This window comes from Cheilinus undulatus, linkage group 3 (assembly GCF_018320785.1).
Source record: "Cheilinus undulatus linkage group 3, ASM1832078v1, whole genome shotgun sequence".
Taxonomy (NCBI): Eukaryota; Metazoa; Chordata; class Actinopteri; order Labriformes; family Labridae; genus Cheilinus; species Cheilinus undulatus.
The window spans coordinates 30,770,559-30,797,226 of NC_054867.1; the positions used below are offsets into that span (position 1 = coordinate 30,770,559).

General features: G+C 39.6%; 5 protein-coding genes across 5 annotated transcripts; 2 read left to right on the forward strand and 3 right to left on the reverse strand.

Annotated features, from left to right (window-relative positions):
* The first annotated feature begins 8,069 nt into the window (after positions 1 to 8,069).
* sirt4 (sirtuin 4) lies at positions 8,070 to 11,099 on the forward strand. Its single transcript, XM_041817462.1, has 4 exons — positions 8,070 to 8,159; positions 8,744 to 9,228; positions 10,208 to 10,502; positions 10,615 to 11,099. Exons 2-4 carry the CDS (start codon positions 8,744 to 8,746, stop codon positions 10,765 to 10,767), a joined length of 933 nt encoding a protein of 310 aa, XP_041673396.1. The 5' UTR covers positions 8,070 to 8,159; the 3' UTR covers positions 10,768 to 11,099.
* Positions 11,100 to 13,000: 1,901 nt separating this feature from the next.
* Positions 13,001 to 13,967, reverse strand: c3h1orf74 (chromosome 3 C1orf74 homolog). Its single transcript, XM_041783684.1, has one exon. The coding sequence runs from the start codon at positions 13,943 to 13,945 to the stop codon at positions 13,046 to 13,048; it is 900 nt and encodes a 299-aa protein (XP_041639618.1). The 5' UTR covers positions 13,946 to 13,967; the 3' UTR covers positions 13,001 to 13,045.
* Position 13,968: 1 nt separating this feature from the next.
* Positions 13,969 to 16,460, reverse strand: tomm6 (translocase of outer mitochondrial membrane 6 homolog (yeast)). Its single transcript, XM_041783686.1, has 3 exons — positions 16,291 to 16,460; positions 14,448 to 14,566; positions 13,969 to 14,103 (listed from the first exon to the last, which is right to left on the reverse strand). The coding sequence occupies exons 1-2, from the start codon at positions 16,386 to 16,388 to the stop codon at positions 14,470 to 14,472; spliced, it is 195 nt and encodes a 64-aa protein (XP_041639620.1). The 5' UTR covers positions 16,389 to 16,460; the 3' UTR covers positions 13,969 to 14,103; positions 14,448 to 14,469.
* A 3-nt stretch (positions 16,461 to 16,463) lies between these two features.
* Positions 16,464 to 20,523, forward strand: LOC121507385 (ubiquinol-cytochrome-c reductase complex assembly factor 2). The gene is made up of 4 exons (XM_041783685.1): positions 16,464 to 16,680; positions 19,679 to 19,753; positions 20,196 to 20,262; positions 20,347 to 20,523. The coding sequence occupies exons 1-4, from the start codon at positions 16,543 to 16,545 to the stop codon at positions 20,451 to 20,453; spliced, it is 387 nt and encodes a 128-aa protein (XP_041639619.1). The 5' UTR covers positions 16,464 to 16,542; the 3' UTR covers positions 20,454 to 20,523.
* A 2,030-nt stretch (positions 20,524 to 22,553) lies between these two features.
* Positions 22,554 to 26,366, reverse strand: tspo (translocator protein). Its single transcript, XM_041783974.1, has 4 exons — positions 25,961 to 26,366; positions 24,832 to 25,007; positions 23,866 to 24,004; positions 22,554 to 23,732 (listed from the first exon to the last, which is right to left on the reverse strand). Exons 2-4 carry the CDS (start codon positions 25,002 to 25,004, stop codon positions 23,559 to 23,561), a joined length of 486 nt encoding a protein of 161 aa, XP_041639908.1. The 5' UTR covers positions 25,005 to 25,007; positions 25,961 to 26,366; the 3' UTR covers positions 22,554 to 23,558.
* Positions 26,367 to 26,668: the final 302 nt, after the last annotated feature.

The window sequence follows — 26,668 nt, forward strand, 5'->3', positions numbered from 1 at the left end:
AATGCATTGGTTAATCTCATAGACTGTAAAAAGAATTGGACAACTCAAACTGCTTTTGAAGCCAATCCATGGCCAAGCGCCAACCTCCAGTTCAGAAAAATTAAGCCAATGCGTAACTGCAAAACACTGCAATATGGCAAATGTCCACTTGAGGCTGGCTGCAGGAACACCGGAAGTTGCATACACAACACATGTTAAAAAGCTGGTTTTTACACTAGAAAATAAAATGCTTTACAGCACACACCGACTGGCGCGTCTCATTTGATTGACAGATAGCTTGACAGGCAGAAGCTACCTATCTGTCAACCAGAATGCTAGCTAGCTAGCTGACAGGAAGTCAAGCTCAGGGGGTGGGCTCTTGTCTGCTGTTAGGTTGATCCAAAGTTCAGTTGAGACAGTGATTTCAATATGGAGGCCACCACGGGCTGGCTTCAAAAGCAGTTTGAGTCCACCTATTGTAATCAAACGGTTGACGTCACACAGACTTTGTCCAATTCTTCCAACCCTCCATACAGTTAGAGGACATGAAGACATTAGCTGATGAGACACGTCATTTTTGAACCAGGCTGTAAACCAGTTTATTTCTTGTGTAAAAAAACAGCTTTCTAACATGTGTTCAGACGGGACTTCCAGTGTTCCTCCAGGCAGCCTTAAGTGGACACTCGGCATATTGCAATTTTTTGCACTTCTGAATTGGCTTCATTTTTCAGAACCGGAGGTTGCTGCTTGGTTAATCTTTTGGAACTGCAGCTCTATATGCCGTAAAGCAGTGTCATAAAGTGACGTAAAATACACCTGAGAATGTAACAGAAATGAATTAATGAAATGAGTAAGAGTTCGCCATGCAGTACTGTTCTAATGCTCCATTGTTCAAAAGAAAAGTGAAGAAAAAGACAAACTTGTTGTCCCATCTTCCTTTTTAGAGGTTACAGCTAAGGTCCCAGAAATGCCACTATTTTTGCCAGATACCATACAACTCAACTCAAAATACTGAAATATCCATTTAACATGCAATGTTGTTGATAAGTCTTTAGCATAAGCAATCTCCCTAATATTTTTCTCCATTTCTTTCTTCTTCCTTGTCTCTCATTTTCAGATTTGGCCAGCCCTAAACGACCAGTCCAAAACCACATGGTTACATCCCTGACCAAACAGAACTTGTCAGGACCTGGAGTAAACTGTGTACTCAGTCCTTGTGTTGTTTTTACCAACATTAGTGGCACCAATCTGCTCTGGGATGATATGAGGCGCACACTGACGTTTGCCTGGGAGCTGCATGTCTATGGTTCAGCAAGCCTTTTCATTTTGTTAGCAGGAATGGCGGTTATAGGAGCAGGTGGTGCATGCACTTGTCCTCGTTCCTTCTGTGACTCCCTGATCCTTGCGAATGTCCTCCTGATCCTGAGTGGTACTCTGCGGGGTGTCCTTCTTCTACTAGATCCTTATGGCACCCGTCAGGTCCTGTCCCGAGCAACTCTGGGAGCACTGCATAATGTTCCTCTTCAGCTCCTTTTGTGGGCACAGGTTGCTCTTGCTCTGGTCACACTCAGAGGGTTGAACTTGATGCTTCTTCCACTAAAGCTACAGCGCGCATGGGTGGTTGGAGTGCTCGCAATAACAATATGTACTTCATTACTTGTGGCAGACCTTTTCTCTCAAACTCTGTCTCCAGCAGTCCCTCTCTTGCTGCAGACCCTCTCTCTCTGCTGGGGCCTCCCTTTCTGCATCGTATTCCTCATCAAGTCGTTTTCTCATCTACGTCCCGTACTCGGGTCTTCTGTTCCTCGGTGGGTTCCTACACAGAGGATTGAGAGGCGAGCAAAGCGAGTTACAGCAGTGTGTGCCTTCCTTGGGGTTCTCTGCTGCAGCCTTCAGATGTATAGCCTCCTTTGGCTTTATGGGCTACTGGGAAACTGGAGGCGTTTTGGCTGGGGTTGGTGGCTTAGCCAGTTCTGGGCCAGAATTCTTGAGATATCCTGGGGTTTTTCTTTACTCCTTTTAGGATCCTGGATCTTCTGGACACCCTCTATTGCTCAATCAAGAGGTGATCCTGGGCAGAGTAGGAGTGAGATGTCCAAAAAGATGGAGGAGAAAAGCTTGTGGGACACCCTCCTTGCCCGCATAAAGAAAGGACCATTAAGGAAATCTGAGAAAACCTGGGAGGATCTCATTCCGAGCAACTGGGCCAAGTATAACCTGACTAGAACAGGGTTCAGCAGCAACCCCATGTGTCCATATGATGATTCTCCAACGACAATTACACCAGAATACAAGTCTGACCCTGTCTGCTGTTTTAGCCCCTCTGACTCTCAGGCAGCGCTACTATGGCAGAAAAAGGTTAGCGAGCGCGATTGTATTCTGTCAGTGATCCAATTTGACATACGTCCCCCATCTCCAATCACCCTCAGACACAGTGTTGACAATGCGGCTCATCATGGACAGCTTGTGGCGGGAGGTCTTTTCACAGCTCCACCACCCTCTTGGACTCAGACTGTCGGCAGAGACATTACTGGCAGAGACAGTGGCGCACCATCAAGCCGTAAAAGTTATATTACCTACCGTTTGACAATGGACACAGAACTTAAAGAGCCAAAACAGTCACCCTGTGCTGGAATTTATTATAAAAGTGGTGTTTGTGTTGGTGGTGGTCTTGCTACGGTAAATCGGAGAGAAGAATACAATTCAGCAGGGATGTATCCACTAGACTGGTCTGACGACGATGTAACAGATCTCTGATCTGTCAACTCACTTCTTTCAATTATTTACTGTAGATTTTATGAAATAAAAATCTTCCACCAGATTATTTTCCTCTGACACCATGTTTTTGGTGGGGAGTTTAAAAGCTGATTTAATGTCATACAGCTGTGTTACAGGTAAGGCAGTAACTCTGAAAAGACATGATGCTTCTGACAATCAACTGAAACTGACCCTGTCTTTGATAACCCTTAAGCTTACGTACCATAGCTAAGGTTAGCACTCCACAATTTACTAGCTGATATCTACTTACAGAGTCTGCCTGAAAATAGATATTATGATTCTGAGCAGGTGTTTACAATCAGTAGTTTTTCATGCAAAGTTAAACTGAGAAACAGCTATAGTCATTTATTTGGACTACTTTTCTTGTCTCAGTGTAAGCTCTTTGCAGATGATGTCTGCAAAGAGAACCCCCCTTAGGGAACAAGCAGTGATTTCTGCATAAAGAAACACTACCTACAGCCATGTTTTAAACTGTTTATGACTATGCCAAGCATTCAAAATATAAACACTGCTGATTCTTGAACTACTTTGTGTCCTATAAGTAATGAAATATTCAGGCAAAAAAAGAGTTTAAAAAACTCACTGTGAAACAGCAGCAGGTATGAATTAAAAAGCCTCAGTCTAAAGCCTGGATGATCGATGACACACAACACTCATTGTGGTCTGTTTCACAAAGTGGTCTGGCTTGATTCAGCACAGTTTTGCCATGGTTTAACACATTAAACTCTGATCTTACCCATATTTCCTCAGCTGATGTCTATCCAGTCTCTCTCATTGGGACAGGAAATCCATTTCTTTTAAGAGATCCACATCATTTGGCTCAGCTCAGTAGAGCTGGCTGTTTTGCTCCAAACTGTCTCTTCATTTGAGACCAGTTTGGCTTTTTAAATGTGGATTAAATAACAAAAGGACTGAAGACTGCTTAAGTAGGGGGTGATATGCAGACTTTCAGCTGGTTACTACTGGACTTTCTTCCTGTTGGCCTTTTATGTCACAAACCAAACAACCACCAAGTTATCAGATGGCAAACTGGTAGTATATTGACCAATGAAAATAGGTTTTTTTTTCATTCATATATTTCAGTAGGAAAAACTGACAGAACAAACCGTGTCTCCTTCAAAAATATGTTGCTCGTACACTAGCGCTATTGATATTTATGTCTTGTTTTCCTCTCTACTTTATCCAACACATTTATCCTTCAACTTCTACATTAGATATTCTGATCCACGCTACTTACCACTGAATGGTGGAAATGCACTGATTCATTGTTTGCTAATACTAATAAACTTTAAAGAAGTGCAAGAAGAGAAAGACCCTTAACCACATTATCTAAGTGGCACCAAACAGAAAATGATACTCTGATTGGGGTATGCTACTTCTCAGGAGACACTTGAAAAGTTGTCCGTCACCCCAAGAGGCTAATCCGTGGTCAGATGTTAGCTAATGGGTTCTGCTTATTAGTTATCGTGTTTTACACAGCATAACAGGTCTGAAGTCATTCTAAGTTATCTTAATAAATGTAGAGTTAGTCTGGTAGTTAGACATAGGACCTAACAGATTATATCATATAAACTTATCAAGCTGAAATGTTAGCTAGGAAGTTGCTAATGCTAGAGTTAGCTGTCATCAAGAAGTTGCTAACAAGTCATCAGATACTTTATTTTACCTTGAAACATTGCCTATCCGACACTTTCAGTTGTCTTTACAGCAGTTTATCAATAAGGTCATGAAATGATCATTTATTACCAGAATATCTACTGTGTACTACTAAATATCTTCATAACTTCTTTAACTTTTATGAATGTAATGAAATTATAACAAGGGGACTCTATAAGTAGTTCAAGATTTCATAGTTGAATCATTTTGTGGCTTTTTTTTGCACTGTCCTTTGTCTAGGCAGAATACATTGGTTTTTAAACAGTAAGTTTAAAATTCATATATCATCTTTCATGTCGTTGTATGAATGCAACAACTTTGCCTGTTTTTTCCCCCTTTTTTGGAATCTGCTGTATGAAGCTAAGTGGCATTATTAGTTATAGTTATATTAGTTATGAATGGCATACTGAAGATTTGTTCCAATTTACCAACTGGAATCATTTGTTGATGATTTTATGTAAAGTAATATTTGCAAAGAAAATTCTAACAATACTTGATATAGTGTCCTTTATACCAATGTTTATAATAAATCAATAAATTAATTGAACAGATGTGTGTGTTTCATATCTTTAATCACTTGAAGTTGAATCAGTCACTTCATTGATAATGTTTTAATTCAGTTTATTAAGTTTACTTATTAGAACTGCAGGTACAGTGCATTCACATGCATAGACCCCTTTACTTTTTTGTGATGTTGAGGCCTGATCCTACAGATGTTAAATTTTAGAAAGTGCCTTAGAATTTTTTGCAAATTTATGAAAAACAAAAAGCTGAAATATCAAACTGGCGTAAGTATTCAGATCCTTTTCAAAAACACTTGCAATTTAGCACAAAAATACATTAAAATACATTAACTGGGAATGATTGGAAAAGGGACAAGGTAGTAGAGGTGATGGTCACTCTGAGATCCAGAGATCCTGTGTGGAGATAGGGGAAAAAAATCCAGAAGAAACACCATCACTGCAGCCCTCCACAGATCTGGGCTTTATGGCAAAGTAGCTAGATGGAAGCCTCTCCCTAGTGCAGAACACATGGAGTTTTTTGCCAACTCCAAGCAGGCTTTCGTGTATTTTGCACTGATTCAACTCTAGCAGTCAGCTAAAGCTCCTCTCAGAGATCTTCTGAAAACACAGACTTGCTGTGGAAGGACCATCTTCTCTAGAGGGCTGGTAACTGTGGAACAAAGTATGATGATCCCCCTTGTGGCTAAAATGGAGACTGCAGTGTGCACATACTGGTGATTTAATCACTTTTCCCTGCAGAGTGAAAGGCATTTCTTTCTCTTCTCTTGGTTTGGCTCCAGTTCATCTACCCTTCATTGCCTTACAAAAATGCTACCACAACAAGTGACAGTGGTTATGCTCTGCAGTATCCAAAAACTGAAACTCCTGCAGCCATCTCAACAACCAGTCTAGCTGCAGTCTGAAGCCTGCTGCTCCAAAGTTGTTGGTTTCTTAACACAAAAATCACCATCTTATGCTCCTTGGCAGGCTTCTGTGCCAGTATGTCCTGATCCTCCTGCAAACCTGGCTGACTCTAATCCACACCAGGCTGGTTATTGTACCAAGCCTCCATTTGTTACAACATCAAAGAAAAGCAAAGGGCCCTTTCCTGCTGAAGAATAATGACAAAAACCTTTTTTAGGGCGTGTAGCTGGAGCTTATTGTCATGTAACATAACTGAAATATTATGAAATAAATAAAGGGTTATGTTTCACAAAATGTACGTACTTGAGGAAATGATGGACCATTGTATGGTTTCTAAAAATAAGGCAAAGAATCTAAGCTTTAACTGTTTTGATTTTTTAATTAGTTTTTACTGTTATTACTTTGAGTTTGTTTCAGTTCATCCATTATTTTTTCAGCATTTTTTCACCCAAGGAAAACTGTGATGCAATTGTGCAATTTTTAAATGAACACAAAGGCAACATTTTTTAAATTGACAAATAACCTTTTATTGCTGACTAACAGATTATCCAGGCTGCATGATGGTGTAGGGGTTAGCACTGTTGCCTCACAGCAAGAAGGTCACTGGTTTGCTTCCCGGTCAGGGCCTTTGCATGTTCTCCCCTTGCACACGTGGGTTCTCTCCGGGTACTCCAGCTTCCTCCCACCACCAAATACATGCTTGATAAGTTAACTGGTGACTCTAAAAAGTGGTCTTAGGTGTGAGTGTGTGTGTGCCTGGTTGTCTGTCTTTATATATCAGCCCTGCGATTGACTGGCGACCAGTCCAGGGTGCAACATCCAAACATACTACACAACTGACACATATAAAACACATCTGAACACTCTGCCCAAGGGCACAACCGTACCCACACATCCTGCCAGATTTGAAATAGCAGCGGGTGAAGCTGTGTTCAGCTGACTCTTTAAAGAGTTGAACTAACACTCAGAGAACCATTTTACTCAGAATGAAGTCAAAATCAAACTTTGGGAGATAAAATCAACTCTGAAATATTTCACCCTGAGATATCAACACTCCAGTTTTTGCTGCTCCCAACAGCTGTTTTGGGATGTGATGTGGAATCATTCTTTTGTTTTGTGCTACTGTGTAGCAACCTTGCAACACAGATGCATACGCTGTGTTTCTCACTTGCAAATCCATCTTGCAAAGCTCCCGTCTGAACCTATCTGGGCCCGGTTAGAAAGTGACAGGACCAATCAGTGTTGAGGAGCAGTATTTTCAGGCGCGGCGGAGTCGTGATGTAAGCAAGCAGCAACAAGAGGCCAGTGCAATTATGGCGGAAGAGCTTTGTGTGGATGCTGTTAAAGCACCAGTTTAATCAGAATTTGATGACATTTAAAGTACAAAGAACAGCAGTGAGTTGTTTTCAGCTCTGGCAAAATATTTGTAGATTCATATTACATAATATTACCTGTGACTTTGAACTTTTTCTGGAAAATGTTCCTTTTGGCCAGTTGAACTATCGAAAATCCCATGCTAATGAATATTTTGTGATAAATCTCATAATATTACTTGCAAAGCTCCATATTCCCATATGTAAATATTCAAAAACAAAACCCCACTTTGCAGCCTTTCAGAAAGAAACTGAGTTTTATATCAGAACAATTTCTTCATCCAAAAACAAGAAAGCTATAAGAACTGTAAACATGTGCTCCCAATTTAAATTTTTTTGTCGTTGATGAATTGAACTGATTTATCTTACTTCAAAAAGCATGTGTTGATATGTCATCCCCGTTTTTTTTTTTTAATTTTCACTACTCTTTGTTTTTACGTTGTTATTTACTGTCTGTGCTACACTTATTTTTGAAAGTTGTATCCATATGCATTCATGCACTGTTTGTACATGTTATTCTTGAAATAAAGTTCATTAAAAAAAAGGTCGACAAAAAAACAAAACAAAACAAAAACAAAACAAAAACAAAAACAAAAGTGAGTTGTTTTCTTTTTTTTTGTTAAAGTACCAGAGTACATTACTCAAGTAAAAGTTACTTTGGCTGAACTATCATTCTGAACCTTTTGAACGTTCATTCAAAATAACAAACTAATTTCTAATATATTGGTTTCATCAAAATTAAGGAAAAACAGGACAAACTGAGCTTCAAGTTTTTGACTACATCTTCCAAAACACAGCGCTACTGTGTTTGGTGTTGCACCTAAACGAGCATTTCCTGTTGGTGGCACTGAGACAGGCTGACAAAGGTTCCTATGTTATATCAGCTTGGTGTGCAATGACATTATTGTACAAACATCTTCACTCCTGACTTCTGCCAAAAAATAAGGTAAAGTAGCTTACCCTCGGTCTTTAACAAAGTTGGCTCACTTGCTAGCTAACATTGTTGTGTTAGCTAGTTGCTAGTGAATGTCACCGGTTGAAACGTGTTGTTGTAAACAATTTTTTGCAATAATATTCATTACCAGTAGTTTGTGGCTTTTGTGACATTAACGCCGATGAAAGTATTCTAAATTTGTTACATTATGTGTGTGACGAGTGCCATTCGTGAAGCGGCTACATTACTAATGGCGCTCAGTGACCGGTGTATTGGTTCAACGGGCGACCCTGTTAACCGGTGACTAAACCGAGAGAGTGTGGTCTTGTGGTCAAAATGTTAAAAACAAAAAGAGTAGTAACCGTTTCGTAAATACAGATTTTGGTAAGTATTTCTCAGATAGTTATCAGATATGTCTTTAAAAGAAAGAGGCATTGTAACCACGGAGACATCAAAGTCACCAGGGTCACAAGTTGAACCTTCACACCCACTGTTTGAAGCCCGTGTGTCCCCTCGGTGGGAGACAGGAATTAAAACTAGCAATTGTTAAAATTTTAAGGATTTTGTCTGCAGTTACACTTTTTCTCCTGCTGTAGATGAGAGTACCATGGCAGATCCTCTTCCCACGCACAGCACCTGTCAGGAGGGCATCATCTGTCCCTGCAGGTGTGATGAATTTTGTGCCAGCCTGCAGCTCCAGTGATGCTCACTCTCGGGAGCTGCTGCAGGACTTTATATCCCGGGCCACATGCCTGTTTGTTATCACTGGAGCAGGACTCTCCACGGAGTCAGGGATCCCCGATTACCGCTCAGAGGGGGTCGGACTGTATGCTCGCACAGACAGGAGACCCATGCAGCATGCAGAGTTTGTCCGCAGCGCAAAGTCCCGTCAGCGCTACTGGGCCAGGAACTTTGTTGGCTGGCCGCAGTTCTCCTCCCATCAACCTAACGCTGCACACAAGGTGCTGCAGAGCTGGGAGGAGAGGGGCAAACTACACTGGTTGGTTACACAGAATGTGGATGCTCTTCATTCAAAGGCAGGACAGAAGAGACTGACTGAGCTCCACGGCTGTGCCCACAGGTGAAACACGTCCTCTGACATGACAAGCATGACCATTAGCTTACAGTATGTTAACAGTGGGATCGGTTGTGGTTAGTCAAGGATACTTGGAAAGAATACAACTGTTCTATATGTGCATAACCCTTAAACATACATTCATCCATACATTTTGGGGCTTCTGCACGTATTTGTACATTAAATGTAAATCTATATTTGAAAGGTACAGAAGCCACAAGTGGATATACAATACTGTGCATAACTTTAAAGCATGTTTAGGCTAAAATTGAGGCTGACATAAGGCGTGTAATGGCAGGCAAGTCCGTCTGAGGGCACCATTGGGCATGAAGGAGGATTTACACATCCCAGATCATCCTCTGGATATCCTTGCCTATCACCATGAGCTTGGGAAAATAATCTGTTGAAAGATTAAACAAGTCTACACCTTTAGGGTGGTGTACGGGGTGGATGTGATGAGTAAGAATGGCCTGGGTTAACATCTGGCAGTAGGGTTGCCACAAGCCCATGGTTGTGCTGTGGATGTCCCAGGGGCCTGAAAATGCTGATGATCTCTGGGCGTATTACCAGGGGTGAAAAGGTCCAGAGAAAAGAAATGCTGTTGAACTTGATCTAGGCTGCCAGACCTGTGTGTTGACATGTGTCAAGCTTGACTTTGGCAGCCACCCTTCCTCTCTTGTCCCATGTTGTGACACATAGGGCCCCTTGATGAATCCTTAGTGTCCTACATGCCTAAAACGTATGCACATGACTGTATATCTGCATTTTTTAAGATATCAAATTTCCTATGGATAACAAGGAGTTTCAGTTGACATCTGTAGTTTCATACTAGTTGTCTCATTACTGCCAGATAACTTAAGTTTTCCCCATGCTAACAAGTAAAACATGATGTCATTTGGTTGAACTGTGCCTTTCAGCAACTATTCCTATATCTATCTAATGAAACATGTTTAAACATTGATGTGGCTTCTCTTTGTGTCTGTAGAGTGATGTGTCTAGGTTGTGGTGACATCTCACCGAGGGAGGAGCTCCAGCAACGATTTTTAGCTCTGAACCCTGAATGGAGCGCACAGGCAGGTGGCGTGGCTCCTGATGGTGACGTCTTCTTAGAGGACGAGCAGGTCTTTAGTTTCAGAGTCCCATCCTGTGAAGCCTGTGGAGGGATACTGAAGCCTGAGGTCACTTTTTTTGGAGACACTGTGAGCAAAGCAACAGTGCAGTTTGTGCATGGCAGACTGGCAGAGTCTGATGCTGTGTTAGTCGTGGGGTCATCATTACAGGTAGGTTTTTGGGGGGGGCATCATAAAGTGCAAGTTCAAATTAAGAACTGATTTGATAAAAGTCCTTTGGAATTTTGTTTTTGATTGTGTCCCACTCTGTTTTTTTTTCAAGGTCTATTCAGGATATAGGTTTTTATTGGCAGCAAATGATAGGAAAATGCCAGTTGCCATCCTGAACATCGGGTCAACGAGAGCGGACCACCTGGCCCAGTTGAAAGTGAGCGGCCGCTGTGGAGAGGTGCTGTCAGTCATTCAGCCTCTCTGACCCTTAAGGTCTTTCAGTTTGTTTTAATTTTTTCAAGTCTGTTAAAACTACCTCATACTTAAACATAAAATCTACTTCAGGATGTCAGGTTCAACTTCCTCCTGCCATGCCAGGAGAGTTCACTGCAAAAACTGGACACTCTGTTAACTTATCACATGCAGGGTAACTGAATATCAAAACAGTTTCTGCATTCAAAGAGTTTTTAATAATTTATTTAACTTCTCTTACTATAACAGATAAGTGTCATGGGATTGATATCTTGCTTCTTCCAAGAGAAACTTTAGAAGTCCGGTTATTATATGTGCAAATTGCAATAAATGACACAGCACTGATTCACTGTGTAAAGTCTTTATTTGAAGCTGGAGGCTGCAAAAGGGTAACAGGAAAGTTGGTTAATGGGTGTTTTCCTAATTCTAAAGGGATGATACATGTTAAAAAAAAAAAAAAAAAACTAAAGCGAGGTTGAATCAGCTTGTCCTCATAAAATCTATCTTCATAGAAATAGTCAGTATTTTAAAGACCAGTGATTAGACAACCAATTAGTCCCCTAAACGTACCAACAATTACTTGAATAAAGCTACTACTATACAACTTCTGCACATCTAAACAGTGCAGTTAAATTAAGTTTCAAAATATATACTTGAAGAACTCTGAAAAGATTATCTGATGTGCAATTTGCTAAGAGATACAGCGCTTAACAAATTTATTAGACCACCTGTCATATTTGTCTCAAAGACCATCCAGCATCATGAAGTGCTTTAATATGGACTCTTTCATTTTCAGTGAGCTCTCCACGTTTTACCATTTTGAACAGGAATGAGGAATTTCAAACTGAATTCACCCTAATTTGAGTCAGCTCAAAGGGCTTCACTGAGAAGTCAGAAATGAATCAAGCATAACATTCAACCACTAAAAACTAATTTCTCTGTTCAGGAATGCAAGTCAGTAACTATAATTTGACATATTAATCAAGAAATAATCATGTGCTTTACTATTTTTTCAGTGTTTCTGTAAATCAGTAAATTTGAAATTCATGGATAATAGAGCCAAACCGATATGGGATTTTTGGGGCAAGTGCTGATACCAATATTGGGAGCTAAAGAAAGCCGATATTCGATATATCGGCCGATATATAAAATGAGAACATTAATATACACAGGATATATACTGTACATGAACACAAATTCTTATATTTATATTATCTTTGTTTATTTCACAAAGATGCAACTTAGATGACATTAAAACGCCGTGTAAAAGTCTTATATTAGATAATGGTGGACATGTGAATTAACAGTTGCATTTATCATTGTTTATTCTTGACTCCTCTAAGCAGTAGGAACGCAACTGGTTTACTACAACTACTACAATGCTTTGCATGTCAAACAAATATGGCTGCCCACTGAAGAAAGTCAAAGTACATGATCGAAAATGGATAAAAAATGGATAAAAAGACACTAATTATCGGATGTAACAATGTGGATTTAATATCCAAAGACCCGTAAAAGTCACCAAAGTTCTGAGCTCGCTACAACGGCGTCCTTTAGAGCTACAGAGACATTGATGGTCGCAAACAAATGGCAAAATGGTCAGCTTTCAGAGGAAAAAAGAGTAAGTTTCTATGACTCACCGTTGAAAAGTTATCATTTTTATAAACTGTGTCACATATTGTTGTATAGGACAACACTGTCCTCAGAGACTCTGGAAAGTCAGCCAAGTTCCGGGCTAACTAGAAAATGTTCTGTAAGAGCTACGAATGCTTGGAAGACATTACTAGGAAGGCACAACAGATCCGTGCCGCATGAGCTCTTAGAGTTGAAATATCGGCTACATATCGGCCGATGTTGATTAATCTGTGATACGCTATAATCGGCCCACCAATCAATCGGTCGGGCTCTAATGGATAACAATAATTATATTTTAGCATTAAAATTATCATTTGGGTTAAAGAGCTTCTACATATTGATGTAGTAACCATAGCAGAAACATAAAAAATGATTTTGGTAATTACCAACGCTGTTTAGGGCAGCTGTGTCATAAACCTTACTTTGGTTAGGGTGGTCTAATAAATTTTTTAAGCACTGTACATAATCAGAAAAAAATTCAATTTTTAAATATAATAAACTGTAGTTGCTTCTGTCTTTATGTAGGAAATGTTTGTCTGCAGGGGATTGAATAAAACCCCACATTCAGAAACAATCAGCTGAGTTTATGTGGTTAATAAGTAAAAAAAAAACATTTTCCAACCATTTATTAAGGACAAACACACTGCATATTAGCATCACAAACAGACTGAGGGCAGAGTGACTGTGGACTGACAAACTGTGAGGTCCTTCAGGACATTTTGCTGCTTAAATCCTTCCTGTAAACAAAACCTCCAGTTTTCCAGCTGGATCTGCATCTCTTCTAGCAGAGCAGAGGGGACACTGAAGGAGTAAAGACAACATCTGTGGTCTGCTGTGTCCACTTGATATGTTGCTGAGGCTGTTGTCACGGTCAGCGGAGTCATAGATAAACAGTTCTCAAAACTTGTGGTCTGATCGAACCAGTATGTGATGGGGTAACCCAACAGAAGACCAAACACTGTGCATAGATTCCATTCCTCTGCTTTCTCCCTGACATAGTAAGGTTTTTCAGCCTCCTTCAGGTACTGGATCTCTCTTAGGAGTAGCAGTAAATCCTGCGTCATGCTCTTCAGCTCTGCTCTTAGCGGGTCAGCAATGGTGGGCTTCTCCAGTGAGTGGCAAATGTCAACGACAGCCACGTTTCTGCGATCAATCAGCTGCTCAACATTCATTCTGGCTGTGACTGGATTTACAACCAGAGTGTTTCCGTTTAACTCAAGAGTGAGAAGTGATTCAGACACAAGCTGGGAGGACTGCAGGGAGCTCAAATACCGTTGCACCTGATCTGCCCTCGCCCCATTGCTGTCGTACAATAAAGCTGGTTTCAAACCTAGACCTACAGCAGAGACCTGAGCCGCCAGGTCCAGACTCTGACAGACAGACAGGGATTTTCTACCAGCTGACAGATGTTTACGAGCAGCAGCAACAAAGAGTTCCTGCGTGGACATAGCAGCGGAAATTGTTTTGCAAAATAAAGACAGTTTGACTACCAAACACTTTTTGAGGGTTTCACAAACACGGATATTACAGAACCTTTTTCCTGAATACAAAAACATATAAAGACAAAAACAAAAAACTATTTTGACGGCATTTATGATAAGATGAAAGATGTTTAACTGAAAGCTAATTCAGGTCAGCATTTTCCCGAACAAATTTAAGTAGTTGTTAAAGTTTCATTCTTGTCTGTTGTTTCTTCTTTATTGGTCCGAGACACCTGAAAGAACAGAAATAAGGAGTAATACAAACTGAAAACAAAAAGTAGAGAAGATTTGGCACATTTTTCATGGGCGCAACCCACATACTACGCTCTGCTGCTCATCCCACAAATGCATGATCCTTACAAATGTGGCATCATTTAAAAGGGTAATAAACAGGCTTCCAATGGTATAAGATTTATTACCAAGAAGCACTGTTACAACAAAGAAATAATGTACCAAACACAAATTACCTTACTTTTTGTTTTAAGTTTATTTGAAAAAAGTGAATTAGAACCTCGGCATCACGAAAAAATATCTTCAGCAGTACATTATTTAAAGTAAATAAAAATTATGAGCTTACCATCATCCTGGTTTTGACAGGGTTATGTGACAGGCTGAGGAGACATTAGGTCAAAATCTGACAAATTTCTTGCAACCCAAACACCAGCTGCAAACAATCCCAGGTTGACCAGGAGGTTCCTGAAGACAAGAAATAACATTTAACTTTAGGCCTGTTGTGTGAGACTTATGTCTCCCTCTAGGAGTTAAAGTTATTGCACAATCACTGACGAACCATGCTTAAGAATTTTCTGTCATTGACCTTTACGTACTTAAGAGGGATAAAGAGCTGCACTACTGGTTATTGTTTTTGCCCTTGCAATGGACTGGTAGGGGTGTATCAGGAATCACTCTACATGATGGTAGCAGACTTAGCATGCATAAGCTGCACTTTATTTTTAAGCTAAGTGCTTCAACACACAGTCAGTGACTATTGTCAGGTAAACCTGCTAGAACTGGTATAAACGACCCGCTAGACCACTGTGGACTGTGTTGATTTTTTTCTAGAAACATAGTGAGGATGGATGGTAAAATACAGAAAATTGCAACCATCATCCTAGAGTGCAAGAGCACAGAAAATTAAAAAACAGAAGGAGGAGCATTATTTTTAGCATAAGATGATTTACTGGAGGGACAATGATGTACGCTCTTCTCTCCATGGATGGTGATTATATATACAGACCTCAAAAAGAAGAAATGGTCCACAAATACCTGGGTGGCCTCACCTAAATGTTGCCTCTGTGTGGTAAACACCGCTTTTGAAACCATGTTTTTTGCATTTTCTATTGTTTTTTTGTTTTTGTTTTTTTAATTCATGGATTAATTGTGCTAGAAATATTGAAACTTCAAACAAGAACTGCTAGTCAAATTTAACCCAAAAGTTGCCATGGGTTAAAAGGAGTGAGCACTGACTAACTTGCACCAAAGTGCACTTTCACCAGACAGCTGCAAACATGTGAAAAGATTTTCCTGCAATTTACAGTTCAAAGTGATCCAATATTGGGTGGCCAGGGCCTCTATGTTTTGTTGCTATAGCATCAGAACAGGTACTGAAGTAATTTCCTTCTTATTTGCATCTTCTGTAAGTTTAGGATTTTGCTATAATGACACCATTCCTTGGAAAAAAATAAATAAATAAAAACAATCTTCTTGGGGCACATATGGCTTAGTGGTAAAGTCGTGCCCCACGTATGTGGGCGGCCCAGGTTTCAGCCTGTGGCTCCTTTCCTGCATGTCTCCCCATCTCTCACATCATTGTTTCTGACTCTATCCACTGTCCTCCTCTGTCAAATAAAGTTAAAAGCCTGAAACATACCTTTAAAAATCTTCTTACCTTTTTGTAGATTTTAAGATAGGTAATTACACTGTTAAAAGTTAACATTTCAGATCACACCAAACATAATCAGGAATTTCTCTTTACATTTGTTTATAACAGACTGTCATAGCTGCCTATCCATCCAGATCATTTACCAATATCATATCATTAAAGTTTAACAATTCATGCCTTGTAGATTTATTCTAATGTACACAAGATTTTCTTTAATACAAATCCTCTGAATCCAGATCATAAAGTATGACCCACAAAGGTCATTCAGTCAGCACTACTTTATTTTAATATTAGTTTCCAGAGCTACTAAACCGTTCGTTGACATAATAGGGCTAAAGCTCTCTGTTGTTGTATCCCGGTGCTGATACCAGTTTTACCTGGCTTGTGATCTCGCAGTAACAGTTTTGAGGAATCACAGATACTACAGAGTTTGGGCAACGCAAGGCCAAATCTCACAGGGTGCTAACATTAGCCACAAGGGCACCGACCACACCGATTAATCACATCAAAATTGCGCGGCACTGGATTGGAGACTCACCTTCTGAAGTCGTTTCTGTCTGTTGCGAACCGACAAGCCGAACTGATCCAGTCCATCACACCGGAGGAAGACCCCTTTTTGCCGTTTGCTCCACTCATCTTGCCAATGTGCGGTGTAACGACAGCAACAGCAACGAGGGGGTGCGAAATGGTCAGAAAGGAAACGGAAGAGTTTCGATGTGGCACAAGTACGGCGTGCGATGAGGCTCAAACTTCAGACGTTCCAATGCGATAATAAATTACATACCTAAAGATGTCTGCCACCAGGTATCGTCGGTTTTTGAAGCTGTGTGAAGAATGGCCAAAGGACGAATCAAAGAAAGGCCGGGATTTGGGGACGTTTCTTCGACAGAGAGTGGCTGCAGCTTTCCGCGAGGGTGAAAATACACAGGTGCGTGGGTCATTAACGACATAACGGCTGCTAACTGCCGCTGCTAACGTTAGCTACGCAACAGACTGAGCTAAGAGGATCACTGGTAACAAGCTCGACCTTGGCTGCCTTAGTCAGTAATTTAAACCTAAAACTTTAGTTTGTTTTGTGTATCAAAATACTCAAGGGGACGTCTGATGTTATAAGGACTCTCCAAATTTCTATTCGATAATTATCTTCATTGCACGGACCAACTAGAAAAAAAACAAGCTGGTGTAACCAGTGTTTCATAAGTGATAGAGGAAAGCAACCAATACACTTTGCAGGTAGTTCGAGTTCTACACCTAAGTAATCTAATTTAAAGCAGCTATATATAAACGATATTTCTCTTTTGACGAAATTTAGTCAAAATTAATGGTAGTTATACAAGTCAGACAGATATTAGTGTAAAATAACATAGCCAGATATTTTTTATTTTGCATAACAAAAGAAAATTTTTAACTTAGAGATGCTGAATACAGTAAATTTTAGGATCTGTTTGTGGAGTTAAGCTGTGGAACAGACGGAGAGCTGACATGATAATAAATTTCAGGCATAATTCTGTTTATACAATGGTATAAAAAATGGTTCTTAAGATGTACCACAATGAACAATTATCATAAGGTGTTTGGTATTTGAATTGAAATGTTGCAGTCCATAGTGAATATGTATGTACAGCATGTACTAGTGCTTCGAACAAAATTGAATATCATGGGAAAGTTCTTTTTTTTTCCTGTGATTTAATTCAAAAAGCCAAACTTCTAAATATTCCAGAGTCGTCTCATACAAATTGAAATATTAAGACTTTTATTGCCTTAATATTAATGATAATAACTTACACCTCACCAAAATCATAAAATCTACCATCTCAAAATATTAGATTATCACAAAATACCAGTACATAAGAAAGAGTTATAACACATAAATGTTGACGTGTGAAATTCTGCTTATTTATCCACTCATTACATGGTCTGGCTCTTTTTGCATGAATAACTGCATTGTTATGATGTGGCATGGAGCCAATCTGTGTGTGGCCCTGCAAGGGTGTTATGAAGCCTCAAGTGTCCTTGATAGTAGCCTTCAGCTGATCTATTGTTGAGTCTGGTATCTCTTATCCTCCCCTTGATATTTTCTCAAAGATTCTCTATAGAGTTGAGCTGACCAATCAAACACAGTATCACCATGGTCAGCAAAACAATTTCTGGTAGTTTTGGCTTCACTGTGGGCAGGTGCCAAGTCCTTCTGGAAAAGGAAGTCAGAATCTCCATAAATCTCAGCAGATGGAAACATGAAGTGCTCTAAAATCCTGTGGTAGATGGCTGACAGTGTTGAATCTGGATGTTGTAAAGCACAGTAGACCAACAGTAGTAGATGACATGGCTCCCGAAACCATCACTGACTATGGAAATGGAAAACACTGGACATCAAGCACCTTGGATTCTGTGCCTCTCAGGTCTCTCTCCAGACTAGGGATGGGAACAATTAATCGATGATAGGTTAATTGGTCGTTAAGAATTTGGTCGATCACGAGGAATTTAGTCGATCTGATGTTGGCTTTTGTTTTTGTTTGTTGGTTGGATTTTTTTAATGAGACCCGCTCTCTCTTATATCATGGGCTATTGACTTTGGAATCCTTCTAACTTTATTTTGAGTAAAAAAATGGCAGCCAACTAAGACTATTGTTTGTTGTGGTTGTTTTGGGGTTTGAATAGTTTTTTGAGATGCCTGCATATTTTTTTTTGCGCATCCCTGTGATAGGTAATACAATAGACATGCCTTGTTTATAATTACGAGCCCTTGGCTTTCAAAGGGTGAAATAAAGAAATCATTAAGAAACAGAGTCATTAGTTTCCTGTTTTTGTTTATAGGGAAATGTTATACATACACATACACACACGCACACACATACATATCCCCATGTATGTATGTATGTTTTTATACATACATAATGGTTAATCAGTTAATTGATCATTAACATTATAGATGCTTGAGGTGGCAGGTTTCTTCCAAACGCCCATCCCTACTCCAGACTCTGGGACCTTGGTTTCCAAATGAAATTCAAAAGTTACTTTCATCTGAAAACAGGACTTTAGACCACTGAGCAATGGTCCAGATCTTTTTCTCCTTAGCTTATGACATCTGTGGTTCAGGAGTGGCTTGACACTAGGAATACAACACTTGTAGCCCACTTTCAGGACCCGTCTGTGTGTGGTGGCTCTTGATACACTGACTTTAGCTTCAGTCCACTCCATAGGAAGCCCCCAGAGTTCTTGAATCTGCTTTGTTTGACAATCCTCTGAAGGCTGTGCCTGTTGCTTGTACATCTTTTCTTACCACACTTTTCTATTCCAGTCAACTTTCCATGAATACGCTGTGAAACCTGCCCTTTCAGCAATGGCCTTCTGTGGCTTACCATCCTTGTGAAGGGTGTCAGTAGTTGTCCTCTGGACATTTGTCAAGTCAGTCGTCTTCTCCATGATTGTGGTTGTGTGTATTGAACCCGAATGAGAATGAAGGTTCAGGAAACCCCTACAAATTTGACTTTTCCACAATATTCTAGTATTTGAGATAGTGGATTTTAGATTTTTGGGAATGTTAAGCCATAATCATCAAGTTCAAAATAAATAAGAGTGGAAATATTTCACTTTGTCAGAGATGAATCTAGAATTTCTGAAAATGTAACTTTCTGAAGTAAATCATGGAAAAAATGAAGTTCTGCTTGACATTCTTATTTTTTGAGATGCACTTGCAGTTAAAACCTTTTTGAATGAATTTTAGGGGGTACTGGGAAACTCATTTCACAGTAAGATATGTTTTCAGTCCACAGCAAAAATTAAGGAATTGGCCTCACCGTTCCTATACTTTTGGAGGGGAGTGTATGTCTGCGTGGAGCTTGCATGTGTTTTTTCTTTGTGCTACATTGAGAATTTGTGTTTCTTGCTCTTAACATTTTTTTCAATTGATGAATTTTTCTCACTAGATCTCAGATCCAGAGAAATGTGACCAGATGTATGAAAGTTTGGCCCGGATTAATGGAAACGTATACAGACAACGAGTAAGCACAGTATACATGCATATAAATCTCACGTGATTCTGGGACAAAGATCTGTAAATCATTTTCTCGTCTTCATTGTGTTGATTAAGGATTTTTTTTTTTTCAGGACTGTCTGTAACATTAACTTTGCATGCAAAGAAATTAACTTAGCCCTTGTATCCAAGACTGTAGTTTTGGCTGCTATCCTTTTAGTATCATTCATACAGTATTTTATAGTTAGTACAAAGGTCTTTTATTACTAAACACTGACCCACTTGGAAAAGCAATTTGTCTTTTCTGTTGTGTTTAATTTCTGCTGCAGCTTAGAAATGCCTGTTACTGTGTCACATGCCTTTAGGTCATAGATGATCTGAACCAGCTCATTTTCACTCAGTCAAGTAGTTCAGTGTGGTTCAGTGAGAAAAATAAGCCCTATTTTATGTGTCTTTGTGTCTGTTCACAGTTTCCTCGTGTACGAGAAACAAGCTTTACTGGAGTCACTGCAGAAGAGTGTCGAGTGCTTTTGTCAGGTACCACAAATCAAATAAAATTTTTAGGTTTGTGTTGATAAAACAGGGTAGTTATAGTGAACTTTTTTTCTCTTTGTGATGCAGGGAGCGTGCAACAGATGGATGAAGAAAAGAAGGGTTTGTGGAAGACATTAATGGAAAGATTCTCCAAATCACCTGAAGACACTCCAGAAAAAGCTCCTGAAAAATAACTTTACTCTTGATTTCCTCTTTCTGTTTCCTTTGCATGTATAGAAATAAAGTTTATTGTTGGTATCTTTATGAACTTGTGTCATTTTTACCTCCGCCGAGGAGGTTATGTGATCAGCAGGGTTTGTTAGTTAGTTACTTTGTTTGTTTGTTTGCAACATAACTCACAAAGTTGTTTGACGGATTTTGATGAAATTTTCAGGAAATGTCAGAAATGGCATAAAGAAGAACTGATTAGATTTTGGGACTGATCCGGATCACCGTCTGGATCCAGGATTTTTTTTAAGGATTCTGCACTATTGGGAGATAGGGCTAACGGCAGAGGTCTGCGCTGTTACCACTTTACACCAGGAGATGTTGGACATGAGTAACTTTAATCCCAGGAGCATTTTTGGGTGTGTTTCTATTCAAAGTTTTGGAGTTTATAGAGTTTGAAAGACGCATACCCGGTCGAGGAGACAAGTTGGAGCATAACAGAGAGAAAGACAGTAAATTGTAGCAAGAATACTCATAATGCTGGGAGGAATAGAGGAATATTCACTCTCTGCCATGACTTCCATTCATCCAGTGAGACCATGGGTGAGACTGTCAGTGCATCTGTTGGCACCGCCAGGCAACGCTTCTGCCATGACGCTTGACACATAGGAAAGCCGGTGCTTTACCTCAACATATTTCTACCCCACCGGGGAGGGAGTAACTGGCGAATGCTGTGGTGGGGGGGGGCACATGGAGACAGATCCAGGAATTTTTTAAAGGATTCTTCACTAGTGGAAAATAGGGCTAATGGCGGAAGTCTGCGCTCTCAAGAGTTGCTTTTGTAGTTGTTTATAGCTTGCTTTCAATTTAAAAATTTCAACTGATGCTTGTAATGTTGTCTAAAAATTCTGTGAAACATGAGGTAGATGATTGGAAAAGAATATTCACCTCTAAACATCCATCAGTTTAAAAAAGATCTAACACATGCAGGTTTCTCCTGATTAGCATTGAGAAACCCCCCCCTTTTATGCCCATATAGGGCTGTGTGCAAACACCGAAAGCACAGGAGTGAAAGGAGATGTCAGTAATGTCCAAGTTAAATTGAACTGGAAAAACAATTGCGACATTTACAGTTTTAATGTGGATGTAGTTCTACTCTGAATGACACCAAAAGGGGAGCATTTATTTATACTTTTAGCACCAGTTATGGATATTAATATATACTATGAACAAGTTAATTAGGTGAAATCACTGGTCCAGAAAGTTCTTAAGTTAGAAATTACATGTATCATGTAATAAGAAAAGGATGAATCCCATATGTTAGTGAGGAGAGTGTTAGTCATGTTTCGTTTTTTTTTTTTTCCTTTTTCCGACAGTGGGAATTATTTGATTAAAATGCATATTTATTCTAAAAAGTGATGCTTTAAAATGATGGAACATCATTTAAACACATTTAAATGCCCCTCTGAGAAGATTGTCTTTTTTTCTTTATTGTTTTCAAAAGTGTACGATAAAAACTTTTCAACGTGCCAATATTTAGATTGTGTATTTAAGCATATTATTTCATTATATAACAGTGTAGTTGATAAAAAATGCAGTCAAAATAGAACTGAAACTGTTTTGTGTCATTCTTAATCTACCTTATTTGATGAGTGCAAAATCAACACTTCATCCTGTCATATCAGCACCTAAATGTTCATAAGAGTGCTCTGAAGTGCACTTAAAGTTTGTTCTTACCTAAGGACATATCAGGAATTAAAATACTGGTGAATGCCATAATCTTAAAAACTGCCAAAGAGGGTTTTAATAACAAATTTCTTATAAATAATGGTTGGTGAATGAGGCCCTATGTGTTCAATCTGATTTCAGATTGATTTCTTAGTACCATATTTTCCTCCCACTTCTCATCAAAAAATTTTCAACAATGAATGTCTGCCATATTTAAACCTTGATACTGTCCCTGTGATTTATGTGATCTCACTTTCACCATTCTCCCAGAATTCTCTTTAGCTCACAGCGTGCTCACCAACTTCATTTTTCTGCCTCTTAGGGACCCCAGGAGGTGCTGGGGCTTCAGAAAGCTTTTGGTGTCCTGCTGTGACAGAATGAATGTATTCACTGCCTAATGAGTTTGTTAGAAATCTTTATTTTATATATTTTTCAGTAACATTAAATCAACATCCTTCATTAATGCTCACACAGGACAATTTTAGTATAAAAAAGCAAAAAGCATGAAGATTTAAAAAAAAAAATCTATAGCAATGTAAATTTAAAGTAAGAATGAAGCCTTGTCAATAAAGCAGGCATGTTATTTGCAGAACTTAGAATTAAAGCACTTTCTTGGAAATGTTGTTGGCTAGCATTGTAGATCCTCTGTTTAATATACTGTGGAAAATAAGAATTCTATCACATACTGAATCAATATCAGTGATGAATTTGACTTTATCCACATTTTAAAGGTATTTCTGCGTATTTTTTAAATATGGCTATGCAATGGCTTTTTGATATAATCACAGTGCCTAACTTTACTGCTGAAATGGGATGTATCAGTGATAAGGTTTAATAGTCATGCTCCCACTGGGCTGAAAATACACAATAAGAAACATATTTCTAAGATGGCAAAATCAACTAATTAATATATAGATTAAAAAATTATATTGTGCAGTGCCAAAGGAGTTTCCATATTCTCACCCCAAAAGGTTTATGTATCACCACCTTCCATAATTTTAATCTGACTGAAGCAGACAGCCAGTGGTTGTTATTTTTGTGTGGAAGAAGTATCAAGTGACATGCCAAAGATCCCCTTTTGTGTAAGTGCACACACAGCCTAAAGCAGAAAGTTAACAGAGAAAGTTTTAACCAGCCTCATGAGACTGATCTTGAACTGAAAATGAAAGCTTGGTTGGGTCTGCTAGCCTGGGTATACTGAGCTTGCTTCATGATATACCCCTCAGATGTGGTGTGGAAGGCTGTAGGTAAAAAGGTCTCAATTGATAAGCAGTTAAAAATATATTTTCTCATTCGTCATCATATTATCAGATACTGATTAGCTAGTATTGTGGTTTGAACCTTAACAGATAACAGTGGGATATTATTTCAGTGGATTTGTTGGACGCACAGAGATCGGTCTGCTACTCTTCTTTTTTCTCAGGGTTGTCTCTCCAGATGCAATAGTTGAGAGAAGTGGCGAGGCACAGCCATGCCAGGTAGGGTGTCATCAGCAGTGCGGCTGTGCGGCTGATGGGATACCAAGAAGCAATGGTGGCTCCAACAGTCCCCGTGAGAAGCACAATCTCAAAGAAAGCCTAAATTGGACAGAAGGAGTGTCTGGTTAAAATAACAAAAAGAACATTCTGCTGTTTCATATGCTGACTCCCTTATAATCTTTTTGTTAATCACCCCATCACTGATATGATCATATTCATGTGCTCATCTTACCCATTTCAGCTTGTGTGCACCAAAGAAGATAGGAGTCCAGGCCCAGTTCAGAGCTAGCTGGAGCCCATAAAGTCCCAGAGGAACCACTGCATCTTCAGTAAAACCTCCCAGCTCTCTCCACACCAGGTACGAACCATACCTGTCAAACAGTTACAATAAGTTGGCATAATTAAGAAAGCTTTCACCATCAACACTCAAACTTTATTTGTATAGCACTTTTCATACAAAACTAATGTAAAGGAAACATTAATTTATTTACATATAGTACTGTGCAGAACTTCAAGGCATGTTCGGGCCAAAAATTGAGGCTAATGTAAGGCATGTAATGGCGAGTGAGTCCGCCAGAGAGCACCATTGTGAGGAAGGGAGGATTGACACAATCCTAGTCGTGCTCTGGATGTCCTTGCATTTGAAAAATGACAAAGTCCACACCTTAAGGGGGAAGTCGGGGGTTGGTGTGGCGAGTAAGCATAGCCTAGGGTACTGTCCAAGTGGGTAGTAGAGTTGCCATGAGCCCCTGGTTGTGCTGTGGATGTCCCAAGGGCCTGAAAAAGGCCAGTGGCCTCTGGGTGTATCACCAGGGGTGAAATGGCCCGGACAAAAGAGATGCCATTGAGCTTGACCTTGGCTGCAGAGCGACACACACATGCGTGTTAACATGTATTGAGCCTGACTCTGGCTGCCCCCATGATGAATCCTTAATGTCCTACATGCCTAAAACCTATGCACATCACTGTATTTGTATGACCCCACCCCTTACAGGTTGGGAAATATATCCTAAATGAGAGACTGTAAAACATGGATCCCGATGGCTGATAAAACACTATCTTGATTCAACAATGAGGAGACACAAGAGACAAGGTTAAAATGTTAAAGTTCAAGATGGGAAAATGAGACAATAATTAAATGGAGGGAAAAATACAATATATTTTTCATAATATGAAGATATAGACTCATGTTGCTTACCCCATGCCTGTATACAGACAGGTCCACACTACAGGAAACGCTGCATTGGGTGGTCGCCATGAGGGTTTCTGCAGGGTTGGGTACCAGGTCTTCACCTCTTTTCGTGTGATGTAACCGCCATAGAGCCCACCCAGGTGCGGCAGGGCGGTCATTCCAAGCATAGGCAGCAACATGTTCTAAAATAACAACAGGACACGCCACAGAAAAAGAGTATTGGTAAAAGTCAAAGTTTGAAAGACAATGGCAAGAGTGAAGTAAACTTGTGAGACTGCAGCCCTGAATAATGAAAGACTTATCTTAAGGTTTTATTTATAGACCTATGACCTAATCTATCCAGTTATATTATTAGTGATTGTGTGAGCAGACAGAGCCTCAGTCTCCCTCTAGGGGGGGCCTGGATCCTTTATGAATCCTATGATTCAGGTCAACTGAGGTAAGCTATAAAGCCTCACTGGCATAAATTTCGTAATATTGGTGGTATGAGAATGTAGTAGATACTTCAGAGTGGGCACATGTTTAACAAACATGCGCTTATGAAAACTTCATTTCATTGTTGATTTGTGTTGTTTGAAAACACAGTACAATGCAGAAACCAAGTTTGGGTGGATTTATACAGTTTCATTATGTTTCATAATGTTTTTTGAAGCAGTATCCTATATCCTGTAATTACTGGGCTTTGTTGATCTGAGCATGTTTAAGTTTTCCATGTCTGTTTACTTTAATATATATATATATATATATATATATATATATATATATATATATATATATATATATATATAAAACGACAAACGGCTGTACACAACTATACATGCAAAAATTCAACCTATCATCGAAATTTCATTCCTTGTGTAATAATCAGTAGATGTAAATAATGGGCTTAAGTTAGAATAGTCACGGGTAGGGACGACCTAACCATGAAAATTACCAAATTTGTTGACACCCCTCAGTCATGCTAATTCAAGCTAATCTGTCTTTATATGGTTAGACGTCGCGGCGCACCCTTTCCAGTACTCATGTACTAAGTGTAAATGTAGTTTCGTTGGCTTTAAAGTTAACGTGCACATATTGATAAAAATCGTTACATGTGAGAAGTTTGATAGTTGAATAACCTTGGCACGTCACTTACCTCTCACTTAGCCTTCGAGTCCTCAGCCAAATATGAACAGAATAATGTTGCTCTGCTGGACTACACACCTAGAGTTTCCAGTAAATCCTACCCACGGGCATGCTGCTGTATTGTGATATAAGTGTGTTAAACGTACAGTGTAATCTTATCAGAGCGGTCAGAAACACACTCTTCAGTCACTCCCAGACCACGACAGCCAAACACTGTCAGGACTGTGACGTCGGAGCGTGGTTAGCAACGATTGGTAGCCAGGATAAAGTCAAGAGGGGACAAACGGTCGGCGGAGCATTTTAGGAGCTAAATAAACATCGTTTTACAACACCACTGTAGTCTTTACAGTCCAAAGGTTGGCAAATTCACTCCCTAACGTGTTCTTACTTCCTGCTCGGCTACTTGCAACATATTTCCGCATTTGTTACAAAACACACACAACTGGATATGTAACAGGACGGGCGACAGCAAAGATTAGACTACCGACAAGATGATTCCCTACTCTCACAGTTGTTTTAATCTCTGTTCGTTCATGCCTCTCGTGGTTCATTGAGCGGTTTTATGGAAGATAGCCAACATAAAACCTAGTGAGCACGTTCAGGGGGTTTAAGTGAAGATTTATGATAATTATAATTACATTTATGACGGCTGTTTAGGGATTTTAAACATAGTGGAATCAGCAACTGTAAATTTAGTCTACCCAAGAAGTGGTAGTTT

Bases quoted from the DNA above. Each gene is read 5' to 3' on its own strand.
- LOC121507385 (XM_041783685.1), top strand. From the start codon at position 16,543: ATGTCTGCCACCAGGTATCGTCGGTTTTTGAAGCTGTGTGAAGAATGG. The intron at 16,681-19,678 runs GTGCGTGGGTCA...TTTTCTCACTAG, and splicing joins GCGAGGGTGAAAATACACAG to ATCTCAGATCCAGAGAAATG. The intron at 20,263-20,346 runs GTACCACAAATC...TTTGTGATGCAG, and splicing joins GTGTCGAGTGCTTTTGTCAG to GGAGCGTGCAACAGATGGAT.
- c3h1orf74 (XM_041783684.1), bottom strand. From the start codon at position 13,945: ATGTTTTTGTATTCAGGAAAAAGGTTCTGTAATATCCGTGTTTGTGAA.
- tomm6 (XM_041783686.1), bottom strand. From the start codon at position 16,388: ATGAGTGGAGCAAACGGCAAAAAGGGGTCTTCCTCCGGTGTGATGGAC. The intron at 14,567-16,290 runs GTGAGTCTCCAA...TCTTGTCTTCAG, and splicing joins GACAGAAACGACTTCAGAAG to GAACCTCCTGGTCAACCTGG.
- sirt4 (XM_041817462.1), top strand. From the start codon at position 8,744: ATGAGAGTACCATGGCAGATCCTCTTCCCACGCACAGCACCTGTCAGG. The intron at 9,229-10,207 runs GTGAAACACGTC...TTGTGTCTGTAG, and splicing joins CTCCACGGCTGTGCCCACAG to AGTGATGTGTCTAGGTTGTG. The intron at 10,503-10,614 runs GTAGGTTTTTGG...TTTTTTTTCAAG, and splicing joins TCGTGGGGTCATCATTACAG to GTCTATTCAGGATATAGGTT.
- tspo (XM_041783974.1), bottom strand. From the start codon at position 25,004: ATGTTGCTGCCTATGCTTGGAATGACCGCCCTGCCGCACCTGGGTGGG. The intron at 24,005-24,831 runs GTAAGCAACATG...ACTGTTTGACAG, and splicing joins TGTCTGTATACAGGCATGGG to GTATGGTTCGTACCTGGTGT. The intron at 23,733-23,865 runs GTAAGATGAGCA...TGTCCAATTTAG, and splicing joins GTGCACACAAGCTGAAATGG to GCTTTCTTTGAGATTGTGCT.